Source organism: Ahaetulla prasina, chromosome 3 (genome assembly GCF_028640845.1).
Source record: "Ahaetulla prasina isolate Xishuangbanna chromosome 3, ASM2864084v1, whole genome shotgun sequence".
Lineage (NCBI taxonomy): Eukaryota > Metazoa > Chordata > Lepidosauria > Squamata > Colubridae > Ahaetulla > Ahaetulla prasina.
The window spans coordinates 13,545,132-13,566,673 of NC_080541.1; the positions used below are offsets into that span (position 1 = coordinate 13,545,132).

The 21,542-nt window shown below is 40.1% G+C and overlaps 1 protein-coding gene across 1 annotated transcript in view; it reads right to left on the bottom strand.

Annotated features, from left to right (window-relative positions):
- Positions 1–854: 854 nt before the first annotated feature.
- Positions 855–21,542, bottom strand: part of TG (thyroglobulin) — a 201,823-nt gene continuing 181,135 nt past the window's right edge. The window contains exons 40-43 of the mRNA XM_058175193.1: positions 19,713–19,894; positions 10,979–11,086; positions 5,478–5,618; positions 855–1,196 (exon numbers count right to left, since the gene is read on the bottom strand). Coding sequence (XP_058031176.1) covers positions 1,169–1,196; positions 5,478–5,618; positions 10,979–11,086; positions 19,713–19,894 — 459 coding nt within the window. The 3' untranslated portion in view covers positions 855–1,168. The remainder of the gene's footprint in view (positions 1,197–5,477; positions 5,619–10,978; positions 11,087–19,712; positions 19,895–21,542) is intronic.

Sequence of the window (21,542 nt, forward strand, 5' to 3'; positions counted from 1 at the left end):
TATTGAGTTAAAACCGGAGCTGTTCCTATTGGGTATCCTTCCAGAGAAAATCAGTAAAGAAAATATTTACTTGATTATACATGTAACAACAGCCGCAGAGAATTGTTTTTGAACAAATTTTTTTTTAAAAAATGTAGATTGTGCAGAAATGAATAGATTAACTTTGATGATTAAAGAAAGAGAGGACTCAGAATATTTTAAGATATGGGATCAATTTTACCATTGGTCGGAAAAAGATATAGATAAGCAAATTGATAGTTATGTAAGAAAATGAATATTAGAATATTGTACTTGTGAAAAAATTGTAATAGATTAAATTGAAGTGAAGAAAGAAGAAATAATGAAAAGATGGAGCCACGAAGAAAACACCAAGATGTCACACAGAAGGAATGACTGACGTATTAAAAGTTTGTTTGTTTATAAAGTAAAAAAAATAAAAAAAAAGAAGAATGCTCCATGCTACCCCAAAATATTTGTCCTTTCTTCAGACAAAGAACTTGTGGACAGCTTTTTTTCTTTTTCTTTTCTTTTTTTTTAAAGAAAATCTGGGTTTTGTTAACATTTCTTGGGAAATCAACACGAAGTGGGAGGCTAACGCTCTGCAGCGTGTCAACTTCCTATCTGTTGCAGTCAAAATGTTCCTTTCAAACAAAACAAAACCCAAAAAATTGCCAAATGGAAAAAGGAAGCGGGGCAAACTCCAAAGGGACATATCGAAGACCCAAGAAGACTCTCGGGCACACTGCTGAGGGCTACCGGCAAAAACAAATGCTTCTGATTTGAAGACATATCATTTTAATAACTACAAGGCACCAAGCTGATTTACAATCTTTTCCAAAATTTATTCGGTAACTTGCATACAGGTCAAGGCATCAAAATTAATTGTTTCAGCCCCTAAGCTCTTCATCCCCTGTTTATAGTATTTTAAGTTTTGCTTGGCCTGCAAAGCAACCTTCGTATCTAGCATACTATCACTAATAGTCAGCTATTACAGTGCAACATAGCAAAGCCAGTTCTTCCTTTGGATGAGTAGAATATTCTGATTTCACCACTTCAGTGTAAAATAGAGCGAAAGGGTCTGCTCTATTTGCTGTAGGCTGCCTTATCTTCCAGCAACTTCATTGTGGTGGTCTTAGAGATGGGCGTTGCAGCCAGTCCTTTTGTGGGTCTACTCGGGGCAGGTTGCTCTCTTTGGCCTGAAAACGTAACAAAGAAGTTGCATCATCATCATCATCATCATCATCATCATCATCATCATCATCACAAAGGAAAACTCATGCCAGTGAACCAATAGGGTTCAATTGTTACGGTTGGTGGCACAGGAAGCAGATGTCTAGATTTGGTTTGCAACTTTACCTGACTCTGTGGTCTCTTCCCATAATCCTAAAAGCTTTAACCAAAAACTTTCTACTATTGACCTCACCCCATTCCTAAGAGGACCATAAGGGGCATGCATAAGCGCACAAACGTGCCTACCGTTCCTGTCCTATTGTTTTTCTTTTCTTCTTCCTATATATGTTTATATGTGTATATACTATATAATCTTTTAGTATGATGTTGTGACAAAATAAATAAAATAAAAAAATAAATAAATTTTTGCCAAGCTCCAAGTCCTTTCCAAACACTTATTAAGTACTTACGAGTATCATTGTTATTTTGATTATTTATTTATTTATTTATTTTGTCACAACAGTATATACAATCATCAACATAAACAATAACCCATCATGAGAGAAAAAAGTATATATAAGTAAAAGTATAAATAAAAGTATGCATATAATACTATAATGAAGAGAACAATAGGACAGGAACGGTAGGCACTTTTGTGCTCTTATGCACGCCCCTTTGTAAGACACCAACTTCTATATTGACTTTGGGCAGCATATAACTAAAAATCTATGTCTGTCTGTCTAGCTATCTTTATCTATCTATCTATCTATCTATCTATCTATCTATCTATCTATCTATCTATCTATCTATCTATCTATCATCTATCTAGTATCTATCTTTATCTATCATCTAGATGTAACTATTATCTATCTTCTATCTATCAATCAATCGATCTATTTATCTATCTATCATCTATATCTAGCATCTATCTCTATCTATCTAGCATCTATTATCTATCTATCTATCTACTATCATCTGTCTATCTATCTATCTATCTATCTATCTATCTATCTATCTATCTATCTATCTATCTAGTATCTATCATCTATTTATCTATCATCTGTTATCTAGATGTAACTATTATCTATCTTCTATCTATCAATCAATCTATCAATTTATCTAGCATCTATATCTAGCATCTATATCTATCTCGCATCTATTATCTATCTATCATCTACCTATCGTCTGTCTGTCTGTCTATCTATCTATCTATCTATCTATCTATCTATCTATCTATCTATCTATCTATCTATCTATCTATCTATCTATCTATCTACTATCCCTATCATCTATATGCATCTATTATTTATCTATATTTTTTCTATATCAATCAGTCAATCTATCTAGCCATCATCTATCTCTTTCCAGTATCTAGTATCTATCTATCTATCTATCTATCTATCTATCTATCTATCTATCTATCTATCTATCTATCTATCAACATTTATCTATTTCTCTTTGGTATCTATCTGTGGCCTTTATAAATAAATACCAGCACTCAAATTGTACTCGGAAGCCAATTGGTATCCAGTAGAGCTTGCAAAACAGAGCAATCACATGTATGCAATACTGCACCCCATCACTCCCTATCTTGCTGCATTCCGGACCAGCTGTAGATTCTAAATCAGGGGTGTCTAAAGCACAGCTGGCCGGGGAATTCTGGAAGTCCACAGGTCTTAAAGTTGCCAAAATTGGATACGCCTGGTCTAGATAGTCTTCAAAGGCAGCCCAAAGTAGATACTATGCTGATATTGTTTTTGTCATTGCACTATATGATTTATTCATCAAATTTATACGCCACTCATCTCACAGTACTCAGCAACTGAGTGGCTTACAAATTATTCTTGCATTGTCTTAATCAGGGGTCTCCAACCTTGGCAACTTTAAGACTTGTGGACTTCAACTCCCAGAATTTCTCAGCCAGCTTTGCTCGGAGCGCACGGTGCTTAGAGTCAATTTGCAAACAGGCGTGTATAAGCAAGCCTAAGTAAATGTTGGATAACCATCTGACTGAGATAGTGTAGGGTTTCCTGCCTGGGCAGGGGGTTGGACTAGAAGGCCTCCAAGGTCCCTTTCAATTTTGTTGTTATATTATATTATTAAGTACATAACTGAGGTCAGTACAATGGACTTACAACTTGTCAAAGTTTTTACAGTTTTGATGTAATCCCAAAAGGAGCATTCGGATTTTTTCAGTCCTTTATAATTCGGTAAAGATGCAGTAAACTCTTTATAATTGTCTCCACCTGCGTGTGCACGAAACAAAGGCCAAGGCGAGAGTCCTTCTAGTCTCTTTCTTGAAAACTCGTAAGGGCTATTTGGATTTCTGCAGAAAAGAACAAATATGAGTCTCCAGACTGCAACACAAACAACTCATGAAAATGGCCTGAAATTGCAAGGGTTAAGGGTACATATTTTTTTTCTTTGTGCAAAGGTAGACCTTGTTTGATGACCTTAATGGAGCCTGCCCATTAGGGTCATAAGTCTTGATGGTCATAAAGCAGGTCACCCATATGATCGACTTGATATGATGACTTTTCTTTTTTCTGTAGTTGGTAAGTAAATGCCATGGTTGTTAAATGAACCAATGGTTTACTTTGCATCTCCATTGACAATTGAAGTGGTAAAAGAGGAAGAGAGGAAGAAAGAAGAAGGAAGAAAGAAGGGAGGGGGAGGAGGAAAGAGAAGGTGGAAGAGAAAAGAAGGAGAAGGACGAGGAGGAGGAGAGGAAGAGGCATGAATGAATTTTCAAGGTCATGTCACTGGCTTTTGTAGAACATAAGATCACATAAATATTAATATGATAAATAAATGCCTGTTTTTCTAGATTTTCTATGGCAAATCTAGACAGCGTACTAAAAAGCAGATACATCACCCTGCCAACAAAAGAGCGTATAGTCAAGGCTCTGGTTTTCCCAGTTGCAATGTATGGCTGTGAAATTTGGACCATAAGAAAGGTTGAGCGCCAAAGAAATGAGGCCTTTGAACTGTGGTGCTGGAGAAGATTCCTGCGAGTCCCTTGGACTGCAAGGCAAACAAACAAGTCAGTCCTAGAGGAGATCAACCCTGACTGCTCTTTAGAAGGCCAGATCCTGAAGATGAAACTCAAATACTTTGGCCACCTAATGAGAAGGAAAGACTCGCTGGAGAAGAGCCGAATGCTGGGAAAGATTGAGGACAAAAGAAGAAAGGGATGACAGAGAATGAGGTGGCTGGATGGAGTCACTGAAGCAGTCAGCATGAGCTTAAATGGACTCCAGAGGATGGTAGAGGACAGGAAGGCCTGGAGGAACGTTGTCCAAGGGGTCACAATGGGTCGGACACGGCAACTACCAACAAAAACATGTTCTTCTGATTGACAAAGGGAGTTTACTATCATTTTCCCATCCTGCAGTAACGCCTGGAGTTGGGTCATCATTATGTCCTTTTTCCAGTTGGAGAACATAGAAGGATACAGCTAATTGTCATGATGACATTGTCAGCCATGGCTCTGATGTCTCAAAGACCAAGACTCCCAAATTACAGTAGTACAGAGAGATTCAGAGTGCTTCCAGATTGCATCAGCGTGATCTAAATCATGCACAGCCAAATTATATGACATTAGCTGAACCACTAGGAAAAACCACCATCAGCTGCTCTCATTCATATATTGCTCATGACGTTTTAGTTCCAGTTAACATGGGAATAGTACGAAGCGAGAACCAGATGTTGCTTCTTCTTTTCCAGCAAAAACCATTCCATAGTGATCGATGGGTTCATTTAACAACTGTGGTGTTTGCTTAACAATCATGGCGTTTGCTTTACAATTATCTTGTTCACTTAACAACCATCACAAAGAAGGATACTGTCATGACCTGTTTTACAGCCATCATGACTTACGATCAAAATCACAATAAGGTCATAACTTGAAGACTACTTGTGCTTACCATAGGGTTGAATTCAAAAGCAGAGTTCAAACTCTTTAACAATTGAAAGCCCATCCTTCAACTTTTAGTGATCAAGGCTCTTAGACTTACCCAGATTTTATAAAGTTGGACATAAACACACTTAGCACTTACCCAGATTTTATAAAATTTTATAAAAACGCTTAGCACATACCCAGATTTTATAAAGTTGGACATAAAAACTCTTAGCACATACCCAGATTTTATAAAGTTGGACATAAAAACTCTTAGCACCTACCCAGTTTTTATAAAGTTGGACATAAACACACTTAGCACATACCCAGATTTTATAAACTTGGACATAAACACTCTTAGCACATACCCAGATTTTATAAAGTCGGACATAAAATTCTTAGCACATACCCAGATTTTATAAAGTTGGACAGGTACTGCATAACGACTAAGGAGAGAACCTTCTCTTCCTGTGTATATCGGTTTTTATACTGAGGATAAAAGGGTAGGCCAAACGCAAGCTGAACATCAGGAATGTATTCCAGGCTTGAGCTGAAAACAGAAACCAATAGACTGAGCAAAAACACTGTAATTTTACTTAATTTACTAAATAGCACTTCCATTAAAAAAAGGAGGGGACAGATATCTCACAGGTTTTGTTTATTTAGCATATTTATGATATGAGCATTTGTAGCATCCCATGATACATTTGTTAATCTTCAAAATAAACTACAAGACTCTGAATCAAACAAACATAAATATTTCCCTGGGGATCAACCAACAGATATTGGAAGTGAACATATAATGCTAAATCACAAATCATGATAGAGTTTAGATGTAACACTATGCAATAAACCAAGATTTACAGTTCACCATAGTTACACCTTCACAGCGGCTGATGTTTATTGTATTTATTTTTGTGAATTCTAAACAAAATTCACTATGTACTTTTTAATCTCTTACAGACCACGGATCTTAAAACTTTATTTCGCCCTGAGAGTTGGCATTCAGATGTTTTAAAAAATAATATATATTTTTTTAGTGAATGCCTCATGGTTGTATAACCCATAAACTTTCCTTCTTTTTCCACAGCACATTTCCAAACCTCATTGTTTAATATTGAATGATCTCATTAGAAGACATTCATCTTCTGCCTATTTAGCTGCCCTTGTGAATAGTTTGGTTTTAGCTATTCAAAAAAGAAAGAAAAATACATCGGGAAGCAATAGGATTGGATGTAAATTATCTTATGGCTGAAAAGCAGCAAGCCTTAAGTTTTGATTTACAACCATAATTTTGTGTATGTGTGTGTGTGTACATATGTGTGTGAGTCAGGGTGAGGTCTTTTCTGTAGAAACAAAAACAAGAAGCTGCTATAATTCATTTCTAATTCAAGAATGACTAGAAATGTAGTTAAAAATAGAAGCGGGGATCTGGAATACCCCTCATCTTTTTATGCCTAATTCCCTGAATATGTCTATTTCTGCCTATTTTCAAGATCACAGATGCGCTGAGTTAAAATGACGGGTGAATGGCTGAAGAGGATTTAATTTTAAAAACAATGCTAGAAAGTTGAGCAGGACTTGAATCAGAAATGTCCACCAAGTACGATACAAAAAAAAAAAAATCAAATCAAAATGGCGTCCACAGCAAAGCTCCATCGTCTATGGAGATTCTCAGTCATCCAGGTCATGGTTGTCCCAAAGGTGCTTTTTCAAGAGGCAACTGGACTTTCTGGTTCTTCTTTGAAGACGTTTCGCTTTTCATCCAAGAACTGAAGAAGCTTCTTGGATGAGAAGTGAAACGTCTTCAAAGAAAAACCAGAAAGTCCAGTTGCCTCTTGCAAAAGCGCCTTTGGGACAAAGCTCTATCGGTTTTTATGCTTATTGCCAAACACACAAAAAAGATAGCGGAACTTCAACTACACCTCCATGGTTATGTCTTCTTCCGTGAACCATACCATGTGGACCTCCCTGAGTTGAATTAATGAAGTACAAACATGTGAAAAGATAAGAAACTTCTTTGAAGAAATTTCTTAAATGCTTTCAGAGAAAATGGGAAAAATTCAATTCAAAGTCCACTCCCCCATTGTTCTTTTCTTCTTAAAAAAAAAGAATATGCAGGAGAAAAAGCAGGTTTCAGGAGAAAATGGGAGAGCCCTTAGCTTATTTATTTTATTTCTTTTGTCATCCATCCATCCACTTATTCAAACATTTATATAGCCGCCCATCTTATGACCAACTCTGGGCAGCTCCCAATCAAACTATACAGTTATACTTTCCACCCTTGGAAAGTGGATAAGATGCTCCGTCTGCCAAGTATGATAAGAACCAGGTTTATTTCCAAAACCATGCAGATGGCTGACAATAATCCTGGCTAATGTGAGGGAGGCCTTAATCATGAGGAGAACGTCTCTTCAATTTACAAACATTTCTTTCGAGACCGAAGTTACAACAGCACTGAAAATTCTGACTTATGACTGTTTATCACACTTACGACCGCTGCAGCATCCCCAGGGTCATGTGATCAAAATTCAAGTGCTGGCAACTGGCATGTATTTATGACGGTTGCGGTGTCCCAATGTGTGTGTGTGTGTGTGTGTGTGTGTGTGTGTGTGTGTGTGTGTGTCATGTGATCGCTTTTTGTGATCTTCTGACAAGCAAAGTCCATGGGAAAACTAGATTTACTTCACAACCGTGTTACTAACTTAACAATTGTGGTGATTCACTTAACATCTGTGGCAAGAAAGTTCGTAAAGCGGGGCAAAATTGACTGAATAACAACTTTCTTTGCTTAGCCACAGAAATTTTGGGCTCAATTGTGGCCGTAAGTGGAGGACTACTTTTAAAGACAACAGAGTCTCTTTATTGGGTGTCAAGCTTCCAACTAAACTATTTAGTATTAGACTTCCAGAAAAGGGGGAAAAAACACATTGTGAAATAAAATCAACAGTTTGGCATTCAAGATCTTAGGGATCGTTCTGAGGGACGGCGCTAAAATGGGAATGGAGACCTATATGAGGCATTCAAATCATAGGCTATCCAATCCTGATTTTTTTTATGGAGTTCAGGTGTCTGAATCACCCCTTTTAGTACGGCTGTGAGGAGGAGATTGAATGTAGATTCAGTGAGGTTGGACTAGATGATCTACAAGGTCCCTTCCACCTCTGTTATTCTATTCTATTTAAATGTAGGGGAAACTGTGTCAAAATTATGAAATCCTGCCTCCTTTTCACCTTTATTGCATGTGAATGAAAGAGAATTGGTAGCTTTGACCGGGATAGAGCCATTTCCATCTTGACTTTTTTGACCAGTCTTGGGTGCCCCTGATTGGATACATCCAATACAAGTAGTCCTCGATAGTTCATTTAGTGACCGTTTGAAGTTACAACAGCCCTGAAAATAGTAACTTATGAACATTTTTCACACTTATGACCATTGCAGGATCCCCATGGTCACATGATTTAGACCCGAATGCTTAACAAATGGTTTAGATTTATGACGGTCATGTGAGCCACTTCTGCGACTTTCTGATAAGCAAAGTCAATGGGGAAACTAGATTCACTTAATAACCGTGTTACTAATTTGAGAACGGCAACGATTCACGTAACAAATGTGGTTAGAAAAGTCATAAAATGGAGCAAAACTCAGTTAACAAATTTCTCAATTAACAACACAAGGTTTCGGTTCAATTGTGGTCGTAAGTTAAGGACTACCTCTACTGCAGGCTAACTCACTGTTCACTGCTCAGTAACTCTGGACACAGTAAGGGACTGTGGATACAGGTAGTTCTCAACTTATGACCTGGAATTACGGCTGTAAATCATGCCAGTTGCTAAGCAGGTCACAAGTGACAGCCCCCAACCTTTTTTGCCACATTTGTTACAAAAATCACTTCAGTCATTAAATGAATCACACAGTCGTTAAGTGAACCCAGCTTCCCCCCATTGACTTTGATGATTGGAAACCATCTGGGAAGGTCATAAATCATATGACTCAGGGAGGCTGCAACTGTCAAAATGCTGGCTGCCAAGATCATGTGGTCACGGAGATACCCTGATGGTCGTAAGTGTGAGAACCGGTCATGTCACTTTTTCCAGTACTGTTGTGACTTTGAATGATTGCCAAACAAAGAGTTGTTAGTCATTTTCCAGATAAATTCGCTTTACCGCTTTATCTGCTGCCAAACCGTGATGCAATGTTAAGTCCACCGTTTTGCAATTCTTTGCTACTTCCTTATGAATTTTCACACTGTTACAACATATCTGCAAATATTAAAATTATCTTGGGTAAAGCTAACAGGATAATTCTGTCTATTATCTTCAAATCACTGGATACAGCATGAGTGAACTCTAAATTTGAGACTGAAATCATTAAAAAAGAACATTTGGACAAGACGTAAGTCAATATTTATGTTTGTACAAAAATTAACGAAAGGCCACATCAAACAGAAATTTGAAAGGCTCGATGTAAACAGAAATTTGACTAAATCAGACATTGTGCCAGATTCAAAAGGAAATTAACAGCCTGCCATGTGATTTCCATTTGCTCAACAAGAAATGCTTACAAACTCTAGTTTTTTCACATTTGTTGCAAAATCAGCACAGATGTTGTTAAATAAACATTGTATGAGCGCATATTCCTAAATTGGGATTTAAACTTCGCTGGAGCTGTTTCAGTTTTTATTTCATTACTCCAGATTTTAATCTCTCACTTGGTCCAAAACCTCTTATGAAAATAAAGAAATCCTGGGTTTTTGTACAGCTTTCCTAATGACCATTGGCTAGTTAGACTAGGAACCTAAATCAAGAAATTGTGGAGACAAAAGCTTAGATTAAGTTCTCACTTCTGTCAAGGCTGGTGGTCCACAGAGATTTAGTTTATTTATTCACGTGCAGCTCAGTTTTAGTCACGTAAATGTGATGGCTGGCTAGACAGGCAAGTCAGAAATGCATCTCAAAATTGAGCCCAACATTTATGTCGCTAAGTGAGACATTTGTTACATGAGTTAAAGGCCTGACTAGGTGGCTCAGTGGATAAGACACTGAGCTTGTCGATCAGAAAGGTTGGCAGTTTGGCGGTTCGAATCCCAAGTACAGGTCTACTGCGTGAGCAGGGGGTTGGACTAGATGACCTCCAAGGTCCCTTCCAACTCTGTTACTGTTATGTTGTGTCACCCCTAGTCCTTCAATTCATTACATTAGATATACTCAACCATTCTTTATATGTTTTAGCGTCCGGTCCCCTAATCATCGTGAGCATAAGGATCGATCCAAAGAATACAGTAGTGGTCAAAATTGTGGAAACCTTTTGGGAAAAGTGTATTTGATGGCTAATAAGACCACTTTTTTTTGGAGTTTCAAGATAATCATATTCCACTGCTGGAATAACCTGGGAATAGCCCAGACCTTAACCCAATTGAAGATCTATGGAGCCGACTAAAGAAACTAGTTAGTCAGAAGTGACCCATCAATAAAACCCAGTTAATAGAAGCAATCCTTCAATCTTGGTTTCACATTATAACAGCTGCAGAACTCAAAGACTTGGTTCACTTCATGGGAAGATGTTGTAAGGCCGTAATTCATGCTAAAGGTTACCCAACTATTAACTGACATGGTGATCATTTTTGTATATCTCGCTTTTTCTACGTGTTTCATTTTTCTTCTTTATACCATAACTGCTATTCTAATAGCAAATCCTTCATAAAAGTTATTGCATTACATTCCTGATTAAATTATCTTTCCATTGATATATAATTTTATGTACTACTCCCCCCAAAAAAGTGGTGTTATTAGCTAGTTTTAGAAAATACACTTTTCCCAAAAGGTTTCCACAATTTTGGCCACTGCCGTACTTTTACTCTTATCTAAATCATTTTACAAATAAGATGATAGGTCAAAAGATTAGCCTTACCTGCTCAAGGAATTGCTGTCAGGCACGTGATACATGAAAATATTCCCTCTCTCGTTATTAGCCCATTCCTTTGCCATATCAATAGTTGGGCAAATGATGAAGTGGTCTCTAAAAACAGTAAAGAAAGCATCCTTACAATCTGGAAACAATTAACTTTCAAACAAATGCTTCTTAAGTCTCTGCCTTTCTGCTATAACTCCATATCCACACACTCAGGATTAATTAAAAATAAGAAAACTCAAATTCTCCAAAATTATCTATTATGTAAGGCGGTAATGTAACCGAGAGAAGAGGGAAAAAAGCATAAAAGTCTCTAGGTTTGAGTTAAATATTATAGATTTCCAAAATGGGAATTAAAGTTTGGATGAGTGACTTAATACAAGTAACTTATGCGTACAACTGAGAGTGAAATTTCTATTGTAAGTCAATGTGGTCATAAGTCAAGTTGGACCCAATTTCATGGCCATTTTTATGACGGTCATTAAGTGAATGCTGAAGTTCTAACTGTGAAAACATGCTTTTTTTTGCTGAAAAGCAGCCAAAAAAAAAAAATTGCAATAATTTAGCCATGGGGGTACCACAACCGTCACAACTCCAAAGACTGGACTATTTTCAGCACAATCGTAACCGTTGCTAAACAAAGGGTCATATGTCAAGGACCACTTGACAAGGTTTAATGCAGGGGTGAAATCTACTTACCTTCCTTAGCGGCTCGGAAGTCCACACGCCGCATGTGCACGCGGACCTTCTGCGCATGTGCAAAACCTTCTGCGCATGCGCAGAAGGTAAAAAACACAGCCGGGCGGCGAGTGTTGCCGGTTATTCGGCGATCGCTACCGGATCGTGAGATCCGGTCAGAACCGGGAGCATTTCACCCCTGGTTTAATGGGTTCTGGGATAAATAAGCAATGGTGACTTCAGAAATTTAAATATTCTGCATGTCTGGAGAAAGGTTCAAACAATCTTTCGTGCCACGCTGGCCTACATGTTTTGAAGTTCCCCAAATTGCTATGCTGAAGCAAATCTGGTCCAGGTGGGTCCTTGAGTTACGACCATATTTCAACCTTCACCTTACAACTGTAAATTGTAAGAGTTTTAAAGTAGATTGTTCATTTGCTGAGTGCCTGAAGTGTGGTCACATGACTGTGGGGGGGGGCAACAAAGATTGGTTGTAACTCCCCATTTTTCAGGTAGGTTGCGAGTTTGACTGGTCAGTAAGCAACTGGTCCTAAATCAAGAACTAATTGTTGATGTCTGGAATCATGCTACATCTGCAGCCAAAACGATTGTATTGAACAAATCTATATCCCTTTCCTCACTAGGTTCTCCAGATTAAAAGAAAATGCATTTTGAGGCAGAAGATTTTGCTTTTAAGCAGGGCCATCGTAACAGCATTATGGGCCCCGGGCAAAGCAGTGTACTGGGGCCCCTACGACAACTACTCACAGGAATAAAAATATAAATGGTTGATAAAATTAAACATCTATTTATTTTAATGTCACTTCCAACAAAGTTGGTGTTGAGAAATTAAAAACATGCTGTGCAGCAACAACTAATCGACATGACAAAGATTTGAACAATACACGAGGCTTGAAAAACACAATAATACTCAGTAAGCCATTCAGTTACTGTATTTATATGGTACAAGGTGCATTGAAGGATTAATTTACACAGATTAGTATGGGGCCCCTATGCTTGTGGGGCCCATGGGCAAGTGTCCATTAAGCCCATGCATTAAGATAGCTCTGCTCATTAGAAGAACTTTGTTGTTGGATAACAACTTCCATCATCCAGATAACTAAAGCTGATGAGATCTGCAGTTCAAATACTTCCTGACATGAAGGGAAGTGACACTAGTAACCAGAGTATACAAAACATTTGCTAGACCAATTCTTGAATACAGCTCATCTGTCTGGAACCCGCGCTGCATATCGGACATTAATACAATTGAGTGCGTCCAGAAATATTTCACAAGAAGAGTCCTCCAGTCGTCTGTTCACAAAAAAATACCTTATGCCACCAGACGTGAAATTTTGGGCTTAGAAAATTTAGAACTACCCCGCCTTCGGTATGACCTGAGCATAGCTCATAAAATCATCTGCTACAATGTCCTACCTGTCAACAACTACTTCAGCTTCAACCACAACAATACACGAGCACACAATAGATACAAACTTCAAGTGAACTGCTCCAAACTCGACTGCAGAAAATATGACTTCAGTAACAGAGTTGTTAATGCCTGGAATGCACTACCAGACTCTGTGGTCTCATCCCAAAACCCCCAAAACTTTAACCTAAGACTGTCTACTGTTGACCTCACCCCATTCCTAAGAGGTCTATAAGGGGCGTGCATAAGAGCACCAGTGTGCCTACCGTCCCTGTCCTAATGTTCCCTTTAATTATATTCTTTTTATGTATTCAATTCATGCTTATACTTATATGTATTATCTAATATGTACTTGACAAAATAAATACATAAATAAATAATCTGCACTCCAACCTCTTGCTATTGTTCCCCCTTTATAAAGTTGGAAGAAAGTGCTCTAAAACACATGTGCACATACCCTGCTTTTCTTAAAAGGTTATTTCAGACTGCAAAACAAAAAACAAAAAAACCCCAAATCCTCATTTACTGGAGGCCACAAATCCACAGAGTTGATTGACCTCACTCTGATATTTAGCAGTGGCACAAAGCAAATGCTCATGTTACAAACAGATGTTCTCTGCGCCTCTGTGGTTCAGTTGGTTAAAGCTGAAGGTGACTGAAGTTGTAAAAAAAACAGCTTTGAAGTCATGCTTCCAGCGCTTAAGAGTTCTGAGGTGTTCTGCATGCCAAGTGCATAACGGAAAACCAAAGCCGCCATTTTGCTTTAGAATTTGAAATACAGATAAACATTCACTGTTTACGACCTCAGGCGGGATCAAAATGTGTCCACCAATAAGCGAGGTTCTCATGACGTGGCCCGATTTTATGACCTTTTATGCTGTAGTGGTTAAATAATTGCTACCAACCTGCCTTCCATTGAGGACCTGTATACTGCACGAATCAAGAAGGGGGCCGTGAAAATATTTACAGATCCCTCACATCCTGGACATAAACTGTTTCAACTCCTACCCTCAAAACGACACTATAGAGCACTGCACACCAGAACAACTAGACACAAGAACAGTTTTTCCCTGAAGGCCATCACTCTGCTAAACAAATAATTCCCTCAACACTGTCAAACTATTTACTAAATCTACACTACTATTAATCTTCTCATCATTCCCATCACCAATCTCTTTCCACTTATGACTGTATGACTGTAACTTTTTGTTGCTATCATTAAGGGTTAAATTGCAACCTATGACCATCATTTGTATTGTAAATGTTGTACCTTTGATGAAGGTATTTTTTTTCTTTTTCTTTTATGTACACTGAGAGCATATGCACCAAAACAAATTCCTTGTGTGTCCAGTCACACTTGGCCAATAAATTCTATTCTATTCTATTCTGTTCTGTTCTGTTCTGTTCTGTTCTGTTCTGTTCTGTTCTATTCTATTCTATTCTATTCTATTCTATTCTATTCTATTCTATTCTATTCTATTCTATTCTGGGAGTCATCCAGGTCATTAAAGTGAATCACACAGTCATAAAGTGAATTCAGCTTTCCCCACTTATTATTTTTGTCAGAGGTTGCCAGGAAGGTCACAAACAACAACCATGTGACTTCGGGACACTGCAACCACTGTAAATACATGTGTTGGCTGCCAGTCCCTTCAGCAGCCGAATCAGATGAGGAGGAGGCGTAGGAGTCAGGGTCAGCATCAAGGCAACCTGAGAGCTCCGAGGGGGAAGAGGGAATGGAGCTGGCAGAGAGAGAGAGAGAGAGAGAGAGAGAGGAAGAGAGCCTGGGCCAGCCATCAGCCCTCAGATGGAGTGTCAACAGCCCCCAGGTCTGGAGGTGGCTGATGAAAAAGAAGAGGGACAGCTGGGTTCAGTGCCTGACACGTGGACGCACAGAATGCAGATGTCGTGTCCCACTCCTCCGCTGACGGCCGGGTCAGGGAAATCCGAATCAGGCTTGCCTCTGCAGCTCTGCCCAAAATCCTAGCAAAGTCCTCAGAGCAGGCAGGAGACCAGTAAGTGACTTCAGCAAGATAAGTTCAACTTTGCCTGACTCAGAGACTGCCAGAAAGCAGATCCTTTATATAGGCCATGGGGTGTGGCTCCATGACTCAGCACTCATTAAGGCCTGCCCCTCCCTTCCTTCTGTTGCCTCCGCCTATCCAATCTTCTGATGCGAGGGTCACTCCAATCAGCTGTTGTTAGGAGTAAACTTTCCTCAGGCTCACATGCTGTGGAGGAGGGGGAGGGGTCTAGCTGCTCCGTTTGCCTGGGCATGGAGCCAGGGCTGGGGCCGGGGGATGCTCCCTCCTCTGCAGCTTGCTTGGGCATGGAGCCAGGGCTGGGACCGGGAGGTGCCCCCTCCTCTGCAGCTTGTCTGGGCATGGAGCCAGAACTGGGGCCGGGAGGCATACATTCCTCCATGTTCGGGAGCAGATAAGCAGACCCCGCCTGCGGTGAGAGCGGACAAGACACAACAGCAGAGGAGAGGAGAGCAGTAGAAACCTATGGGCCGGTCCTTGGGACGGAAGAGCCACTGCTGCTAACGAAGCCCCACCCTAGCTCTGGGGATAAAAGGCAGGGGGTGGAGATGAATAGGTGTGGCAGACAACTATTCCTCTCCCTGCCAGACAGACTTGTTAGCATGCTGTAAGACTTTTTGCTGGGGCTGCTGACACTCCTAATAAAGGAAACATTTATTTAACTACAGAGGATTTGTCATATTTGGGAGCCGGGTCAGAACAATATGTCGGTTGCCAAGCTCCCAAATTTTGATCATGTGACTGCTTTATTCAGCACCAGCATAACTTCAAATGTTCTCTAGACAAATAGTTGTAATATATACTACATACAGCATACTTCTCTAAGCACATGGACTCCAATGCAATGCATGTGGCCTGCAAAGAACCAGGTTGGCAAAAGATGCTTCTAGAATATTGTCGAGGATTACCTATACAGGAAACTCATACCGTAACAAGATTATTGTACGCACAAAAATGGAAGAATCAAGAATTAGAAGAATGGATTATAACATTAACATAACATAACATAACATAACATAACATAACAACAACAGAGTTGGAAGGGACCTTGGAGGCCTTCTAGTCCAACCCCCTGCCCAGGCAGGAAACCCTACACCATCTCAGTCAGATGGTTATCCAACATTTTCTTAAAAATTTCCAGTGTTGGAGCATTCACAACTTCTGAAGGCAAGTCGTTCCACTTATTAATTGTTCTAACTGTCAGGAAATTTCTCCTTAGTTCTAAGTTGCTTCTTTTCTTGATCAGTTTCCACCCATTGCTTCTTGTTCTACCCTCAGGTGCTTTGGAGAACAGCCCAACTCCCTCTTCTTTGTGGCAGCCCCTGAGATATTGGAACACTGCTATCATGTCTCCCCTAGTCCTTCTTTTTGTTAAACTAGGCATACCCAGTTCCTGCAACCGTTCTTCATATGTTTTAGCCTCCAGTCCCCTAATCATCTTTGTTGCTCTTCTCTGCACTCTTTCTAGAGTCTCAACATCTTTTTTACATCGTGGCGACCAAAACTGGATGCAATATTCCAAGTGTAGCCTTACCAAGGCATTATAAAGTGGTACTAACACTTCACATGATCTTGATTCTATCCCTCTGTTTATGCAGCCCAGAACTGTGTTGGCTTTTTTAACAGCTGCTGCACACTGCTGGCTCATATCTAAATGGTTATCCACTAGGACCACTAGGACATTCAAGGAGCCTGAGATGGCAATATTGACCAGTTTGATCAGGTAACAAAAATGATAAAGAATTTTTTTTTTTTTGGAGAAGACTTGTATGGACTTTTTGTTGAAAGAAGAAAAGACTGAACAAATTATTTATGGATTTGGGGATTAAAAAGAAGGAGAAAGAGTAAGAGGACAATTATTTGACAACAAGCGTAGAAGTCATAATTCTACCTTTTTTTCTTTTTTGCAATTTTCTCTTCTTTTTTCTTTCTTTTTTCTTTTTTAGTCATTTTCTTATACTGGAAATATTCTATTTTTCAAAGCAAAGTCTGGTGCAGCCATATGAGTTATAGATGTTCCATTAGAAATAACAATATAAAAAAACCCACATCAAAATAATTGTATAAACTTTTCTCTTTTCCAAGTTTTAGCCCTTTTTTTAAGACTGCAGTTGGTTGCTTATAATTCCAGTTTCAGTCATCTTTCTGCCTTTAGCAAACTTAAGGCTGTGTTTAAACATAGTTTGTTTCTAATGCTGATCTCTTGGAGGTGGGACAGGAGTTATTTGTAAAAAAATAATAAAGGCGGGATACAAATAAATAAAATAAAATAATTAAAGTATTGGACTGGCTGAACCCTAAAATAACACATGCGGTATCCTGAGGAACAGATGGAAGTTGGTTTCTTATTTTTAGTCCAATGTGGTAAAGCTGCCAAATTTAAAACTCAAAGAAATGACATAGGAGGAGCCAAAACCCCCCCGAAAGCAATACCCTTCAACTGCAAAAGATCGTATTTGAGGGTTAGGATTTTCCAGCTCAAAATGTCTTTCTTGAATGTGTTGGAAGGTCTGCAGCCCGTAATTTAAAACTGAACTCAAATTGATATATTTATCCAAGGGGGTGGATATGGAGGGGGTGAGCCGTAAAATCATTCTACGTGTGTTTTTTTTCCAAGTGGTATTTGTAGTTCTCGCTTGCATGTAAGTGCTTCTCATACAATGAATAGCGATATTAGTACTGCGATCATAGAGATTGTTGATCCGATTGATCCCGTTTTGACTGCTTCTCTTTTCTGTCCATGTGAAGGGTGCACCTCTGCAGGGCGCATCGAAGTTAGCATCTCATCCACGATGCTCTGTGAAGCTCATGTTTATCCTGACATCCATGCGTACTAAGCCACAATTTTGATAAACACATGTGTCAAAGCACTGAGAAGTACAATATGTGTGCCTTGGATGGATGGCTGGGTGGGGGGGGGTAGCTTGTGTTTTTCTGCAGCAGAAAAAATGCATTTATTATGATTTTTTTTTTTAAAAAGCTACTGGAGATGTGATTCAATGTTGTTGTTAGTTGAGAAGTCGTGTCCGACCCATCGCGATCCCATGGACAATGTTCCTCCAGACTTTCCTGTCCTCTACCATCCTCCGGAGTCCATTTAAGCTCATGCCGACTGCTTCAGTGACTCCATCCAGCTACCTCATTCTCTGTCGTCCCTTTCTTCTTTTGCCCTCCATCATTCCCAGCATTAAGCTCTTCTCCAGTGAGTCCTTCCTTCTCATTAGGTGGCTAAAGTATTTCAGTGGTGTCCAAAGTGATTCAATATTTAGATATTTAAAGGAACTCATTTTGGGTACTTCCAACTCACACAGTGCCAGAACATGCATTAACAGTGAAAGAATTGACTTTATTTTTATTGATTGATTGTTTGATTGTTTGTTTGATTGATTGATTAGATTTTAACCTGTCTTTATTATTTCATAGATGAACATACATAATATTCCTTCCTCCTTCTATTTTCCCACAACAACTACTCTGTGAAGGTGGGTTGGACTGCGATAGAGTGATTGGCACAAAGTCACCCAGCCAGCTTTCATGCCTAAGGAAGAACTAGAATTCACAGTCTCCTGGCAATTAGCCCAAAGTCACCCAGCTGGTTTTCATGCGTAAGGGGGGTGGACTAGAACTCACAGTCTGATGATTGACCCAAAGTTACCCAGGCAACTTTCATGCCTAAAGTGGGACTAGAATTCACCCATAACTAAGGCAGGACTAGAACTCACAGTCTCCTGGTGATTGGCTCAAAACCGGCTTTCATGCCTAAGGCGCAACTAGAACTTACCATCTCCTGGTTGCTAAGCCAGCATCTTAACCAGGGGTGGGATCCTACTGGTTGAACAACTGGTTCGCTGTGCATGTGTGCGCAGTTTCCATAAAATTGAACTTCCACGTTGCAAACAAGGAAAGGAGCAAGGAAAACAGATGAGGAGGGCCAATTTAATCTACCTTCCCTGATCAGCTGGGCTTCAGAAGCAGAAATAAAGGTCAGTACAGACCGGACCTGGGCGGGTGGGCCCACTTTCACAGCAACAGAGAACCGGTTCGCTCTCGCCAGGAAGTGGAAACTACCGGTTCGACTGAACTGGTCCGAACCGGTAGAAATCCCACCACTGATCTTAACCATTATATATGGGGACTGTATTCTAGAAGTCACAATTGCTAGCCAGAATAGTGAAGCACAATAACCCTTCACTGAACCCTTGGTTAGATAGATAGATAGATAGATAGATAGATAGATAGATAGATAGATAGATAGATAGATAGATAGATAGATAGATAGATAGATAGATAGATAGATAGATAGATAGACAGACAGACAGACAGACAGACAGACAGACAGACAGACAGACAGATACTGTACATACACATACACACACACACACACACACACACATATATGCAAAGGATAATTTCTTAGAACAAGTCATTGCTCTGTAGAAGATGAATGTTCTAGGGAATGCTTCTACAGAGCAATGGCTTGTTCTAAAAATATCATCCTTTGGTTTTCCTTTCATTCTTTTTTCCCCCCATGCCTTCCTTCCATGATTTCTTTCCAACCTTAACAAAACAAGGGGGAGAAACTTACCGAGTGGCATTTTCTAATGCCCTGGAGAAGGAAGCATACTCAGTGGATGAATGTTCTAGGGAATAAAACCACGTGGCCGCATCCTGGATGAGAAGGTTGGACTCTTCACCGCCCAAAGAGTTTTGGAGGGCCTGATAAAAAGCGGTTTTGCTATTGGCCCGGCCTTGTCTTTCTTCAAAACGCTAATGAGAGAGGAAAAGAGCACGCAGAAGAATTCAGAAAGCCACTTCACACTCAAAAATGGTGGTTGACATTTCAACAAAAATGTATTACAGTACAGTTAAGCAATGACATGTTCATCACTGGTGCACAATTGCACTTCCAATTCTGTTTTGCTTACTTTACCTGTCTTTTTTTGGTCCGTTTTAAAACTTTCTGATAACTATAAATAAATACATTTCGCATATGTAAGACCACTACTGTAATACAGGCAGGGGTGGTCTTCAAAAATTTTAGCAAGGGTTCTCTGCCTGGTTGCTGGGTGGGCGTGGCCATGGTGGGCGTGGCCTAGTCAGCCTACTGCACCACAGCTGGGGGGGTAGCGTTTTTGCCCTCCCTGGGCTCCATAGGATTTTCTCGAGCCTCTGGGACGGCGAAAATGGCCTCCCCAAGCTCTGGAGGCCCTCTGGAGGCCGGAAATGGCACTTCCCAAACTTCCAGTAGGTGTTGTGCCTCGCCCGCCCTCCTCTCTGCAGCCGGGCCCCGCCCATCTCCTGCTATCTGAGCCAGAGTCTGATAATGAAGAGGAACGGCCTGGCATGCCTCCAGCCCCCAGCCCTGGCACCATGCCCGGACAGAATGAGCAAACAAACCTCCCTCCTACAGTGTGTGAGGACGGATCCCCACTTCCGGAGAATAGAGAGGCGACGTCAGCAAAAGGAAGGGAGGTGCAGGCCTGGATAAGTGCTGTATCATGGAGCCACACCCCATGGCCTATATAAAGGATCTGCTTTTTGGCATTCCTTGAGTCAAGCAAAGTCTCATCTGATTGCTGAAGTCACACCTTGGATTCCTGCCTGCCCTGAGAACTCTGACAGGAATTTGGCAAAGCTGCAGAGGCTTCGTGGCCACGCTTGATACAGACTTCCCAGACCCGGCCGTCGGAGGAAGAGTGGGACATGACAGTAGGTCCGTTTTTCATCCACGCCCATCCTGTACTTACCTGCCTCCAAAATGGGCCATATGGAAACTCCTGGAAGCGGCGGGGTGGGCAGGACCAGCCAGGAGTGGGATTTGGGGGTTCTCCGAACTGCACAGAATCTTAGCTAGAGGTTCTCCCGAACCCCTGCAAAGTAACCCAGCAACCCACCCCTGACTACAGGTGCTCCGAATCCAATAAGATGTCTCAAGGCTGAAAGGATCCTGATCTAGCAGAAGAAACTCAGGTCAGACTCTCTAGGAATCACACCTGGTGTGTGAATCATTACCCCACATAGATACACCCCCCCCCCATTCTTTTTCTTTTTAAAGACTATATTGCTTCCAGCCCCGGATTATTTTTCCCACCCCTGCATTGGCTACAGAACAATTTCCTGAAAAACTGGGAATCTAAGAATTCCTCATGGACCCTGCTGGCTGATGGTTATTGGCTTAAAAACTTGGTTTGAATAATCCTTTTTTCCAAATCGTTTCAGAGTTGATATCTAATAATATATTTTAAAAAATTTCTTAGTGTTGGCCTAACTCCGTTTTTTCTTTTTCTTTTTAAGGTTCTGGTTTTTACACTAAAAATGATTCTGGACACGTAGGCCCAGATTTCATAACTGCCAGATCTCTTAAATGTCAATTTGCACTTTGATTGAACTCTATAGGTCAGTGGTCTCCAACCTT